This window comes from Myotis brandtii, unplaced genomic scaffold, assembly GCF_000412655.1.
Source record: "Myotis brandtii unplaced genomic scaffold, ASM41265v1 scaffold691, whole genome shotgun sequence".
NCBI lineage: Eukaryota > Metazoa > Chordata > Mammalia > Chiroptera > Vespertilionidae > Myotis > Myotis brandtii.
Window position 1 is genome coordinate 1511339 of NW_005370704.1, and position 1285 is coordinate 1512623.

Genomic DNA, 1285 nt, shown 5'->3' on the forward strand with positions numbered 1-1285 from the left:
ATTGATCTGCTGCCTCCTGCACGCTCCCTACTGGGGGTCAAGCCCGAAACCGGCATGTGCCCTGACGGGGAATTGAACTGTGACGCTCCACCACTGAGCCACACGGCCGGGCCATCCTCTATTTGTTTATGCTCATCTGGCAACGAGGCCCGAAAGCAGCCGGCCTACGGCCCCGCATGCAGAGCAGAACCTCTGGGAGGGTCTGTCGAGCACGCAGACAAGGCGGCCCAGTGAAAGCCACTACACACCCCACGGCATCCAGTGGGCGGCCCAGGCCCCGCCCTCCCCTGCAGGCCCTGCCCTCCCCCGCCCTCACCTGTGTAGGGCAGCAGGCAGTTGCACTTGTACCCTGCCACGTCATCGATGCAGGTGCCCTGGTTCAGACACGGGTTGGACGCACACTCGTTGATGTTGGTCTGGCAGTTGGGGCCTGAGAAGGGCACAGCGGTCAGCGTACCCGTCAGCGCGTGCTGTGCCCTGCGCTGGGCCATGGGCCTGAGCCACTGTCCCGGAGCCCCGCTCTGCCCCAGGACCCCCCCCCCCGGGCTGGAGGCACACGGGGCCAGCACCACCTCACACGTGGCTCCTGCGGGAGAGGGTAGATGGTGAGGCCCGGGGAGCCCGGCCAGAGGGCCAACCCCGTGGCATCCACAGGCCGCCGTGTGCTGGTCCTCCCACCATCGGAGACCAACGGGGCTGCACGTCAGGCCCCGGGTGAGCTCCTGGCTGAGTCGGGGCCCGGAACTCGGGCTCGAGACAAACCGGATGGACACCTGGCTCCCAGGGGCCGCAGGGCACAGCCTGGGCCTCACCCCCGAGGAGCAACTGGCAGTCAGGGCTGGTGCCCCCCATGCACGCGGGGGGCCTCGGGCCTGGTCCCAGCCTCTCGTGTCACAGGCAGGAGGCGCCCATCAAGCGAGGCCAGGGAACAAGGCAGTGACCGCAGGGCACAGGCCAGCCACTGTGGGGGCCATGCCAGCTCCAGCCGGGGCACATCCTAGTTATCGGGGAGCCTGGGGACAGAGCGGGGGCCTGGCGAGCGCCCCTGCACACGGGCCACAATCTCTCCCCGAAAGCCCGCGCGGTCTTCCTGTTTACGGCCGCAGGGCCGGTCCGAGGAAGCGTTATCTTCCTCGCGGCCGTTATCTCGCTGGCCGGCCGCTGCGATTTTCCAGGCCCTTCTTTCTTTCGGTTTCCACGGTGACCCGGGCAGGCAGGAAACTGGCCAGAGTTTCCGACAATTGTGCGAAGGGAAGCAGGAAGCGGGCGGGGGGGAGGCAGGTCA

General features: G+C 67.9%; 1 protein-coding gene across 1 annotated transcript in view; it reads right to left on the bottom strand.

Moving 5' to 3' along the window:
- LOC102248493 (neurogenic locus notch homolog protein 2) overlaps positions 1-1285 on the bottom strand; it is a 52176-nt gene that overhangs the window by 17311 nt on the left and 33580 nt on the right. The window contains 1 exon segment of the mRNA XM_014529703.1: positions 317-430. Within this exon segment, the coding sequence (XP_014385189.1) occupies positions 317-430 (114 nt within the window).